The sequence below is a fragment of the Malus domestica genome, chromosome 07, assembly GCF_042453785.1.
Source record: "Malus domestica chromosome 07, GDT2T_hap1".
Classification (NCBI taxonomy): domain Eukaryota; kingdom Viridiplantae; phylum Streptophyta; class Magnoliopsida; order Rosales; family Rosaceae; genus Malus; species Malus domestica.
Window position 1 is genome coordinate 32,487,238 of NC_091667.1, and position 1,880 is coordinate 32,489,117.

The window sequence follows — 1,880 nt, forward strand, 5'->3', positions numbered from 1 at the left end:
TTAAACTTCCGAGCACTTTGTAGTGTTGTACCTATCCCAAGATGTCCCATTAAAACTCATCAAGTAAAGCTTTAGATTGCAGATGACCTCGCCACACATTCTACCAAACTTTTCTCGGAAAGCAATCTCAACGCCGATATTGTAAATTTGGTCAGCATTCATAGGTTGCCGATCAAACAACAGAGTCTTACTGTGCCCTTGAACAACTACATTCTGAAAAATCGTTGTATTCTTAGGGCCTTGGAGAAACGGTGTCGTCGAACTATTCATCAGAGTAACAGGACCAAACCTATTATTTTGATAGCGTGCAGTGACTTGGACGTCACTCAACTCAAAGTAGATTATTGTGTTAGGGTTTGTGAGGGTTACGTTGAGGGTAAGGTTGTAGGAGATAGTATGGTTGACTTTGGTGTAATTGAATTGGTTAAGGTCAGCGCCGTCGACGGAGAATTCGGGGACTTTGTACGACTCCGAATGCCTTCTGCTCATTACAAGAGCAAACATGCCAGCAAACAACACGAACAGAAATAGCAGCACGCCACCACCGGTATTCTTGATGTCTGGGCTTTCAGTTTCGGACATGGCTAAGAAATTGTGTAAGCGAATGGAAGAAAGGTTACAAAAGTTATAGGGTTTAGGTTTTGTAGGCTACGTACATTTCCTAGGGTTCATGTGGAAGAAAACCTACTTAATTAAAAAATGTAAATTTATTAACATTTATGATGCTTAGGGCAGAAGAAAGAAACCAAATCTATTTAACTTCATGCCAAATCTAAAATTGCCGTAATTGTTAACATTATTATTCTACTAAATGATATTATCAAGGTATAAACCCAATTAATTCAGTGGTGGAGCCAATATTTTTAAATAACGGGGTCGTGATTTTGACCAAAAAAAACTTTATTAGACCATTACGTAGAGCACCTGGTAGGAACTTGTCGATTCTTGCCAACACAAGCCGAAGGCTTGTGCCAACAACTACTATATGATATGTAGAGGTTTGTCAACTGTGATTATAGGAAACAATGGAGTAATGTTGAAGTCTGCCAAGGTTTTTCAACTGAGGCATTTCATCGAGCGTTTGGTGGCACAATAGAGTTGCACACAAGAAGAAAGAAAAGGAAGACAAGGATAATACCAAAAAAAAAAGTAGAAAGAAGAAGTAGGAGAAGGATGTTATAATTTGATTTGCCTTGGCTATTTATAGAGTCAAATATAATACACATGCAAATATACATGGAGTTTTTAAAGTTGCATGTTTGTATTATGGACAACTAATAATCCCATGCTGGCTCCGCTACTGATTTATATCGATGCATCTCTGCTCAAAAAATAATGTTTCGAGTTCTTTTTTACAGACGATTAATGTCTAGTTTCAAACTCATAATCTTCAACCATTAATTTTTCTCCGGTTACACGGTGACAAAGGGCAAAACAACTAAGCAACTATCAACCTAGGCCGAGACCTCCCAGACTTATCAAATTGCAAAACTAATCAAAGACCACTATAAGAAGACTCAGTTCATATATAAACCATCAAACCTTCTGAGGTCTAATTTAGAAGAGCAACTTTTACAGAATGCGACGCCACGTTAGCAGTGTAACCGTGTTATATAAGTTTTTCTCCTCATTTAACCGTAGTGTCGGTAGCAAAACTTCTCTCGTGGCAATACAGCACAACCTTTTAATATCTTTAGTTTGAATTTCTGAAAACCTAGCCCCTGGTTTATGCACATTTCACATCATCTCGTTCCTGCAGAAAAATCTAGCAACCCATGCTGGAATTTGCAACCAAAATTAACATTACTGTCGCACTTTTGACCTCGATCTATTTGCCGTCGGTCAAAAATCCAGGCTTCGATATTGTTTAGGTCAAATTT

General features: G+C 38.1%; 1 protein-coding gene across 1 annotated transcript; it reads right to left on the reverse strand.

Annotated features, from left to right (window-relative positions):
* On the reverse strand, nucleotides 1-582 carry LOC139197831 (NDR1/HIN1-like protein 10). Its single transcript, XM_070825818.1, has one exon. It carries the CDS (start codon nucleotides 580-582, stop codon nucleotides 1-3), a length of 582 nt encoding a protein of 193 aa, XP_070681919.1.
* Between the last annotated feature and the right edge of the window lie 1,298 nt (nucleotides 583-1,880).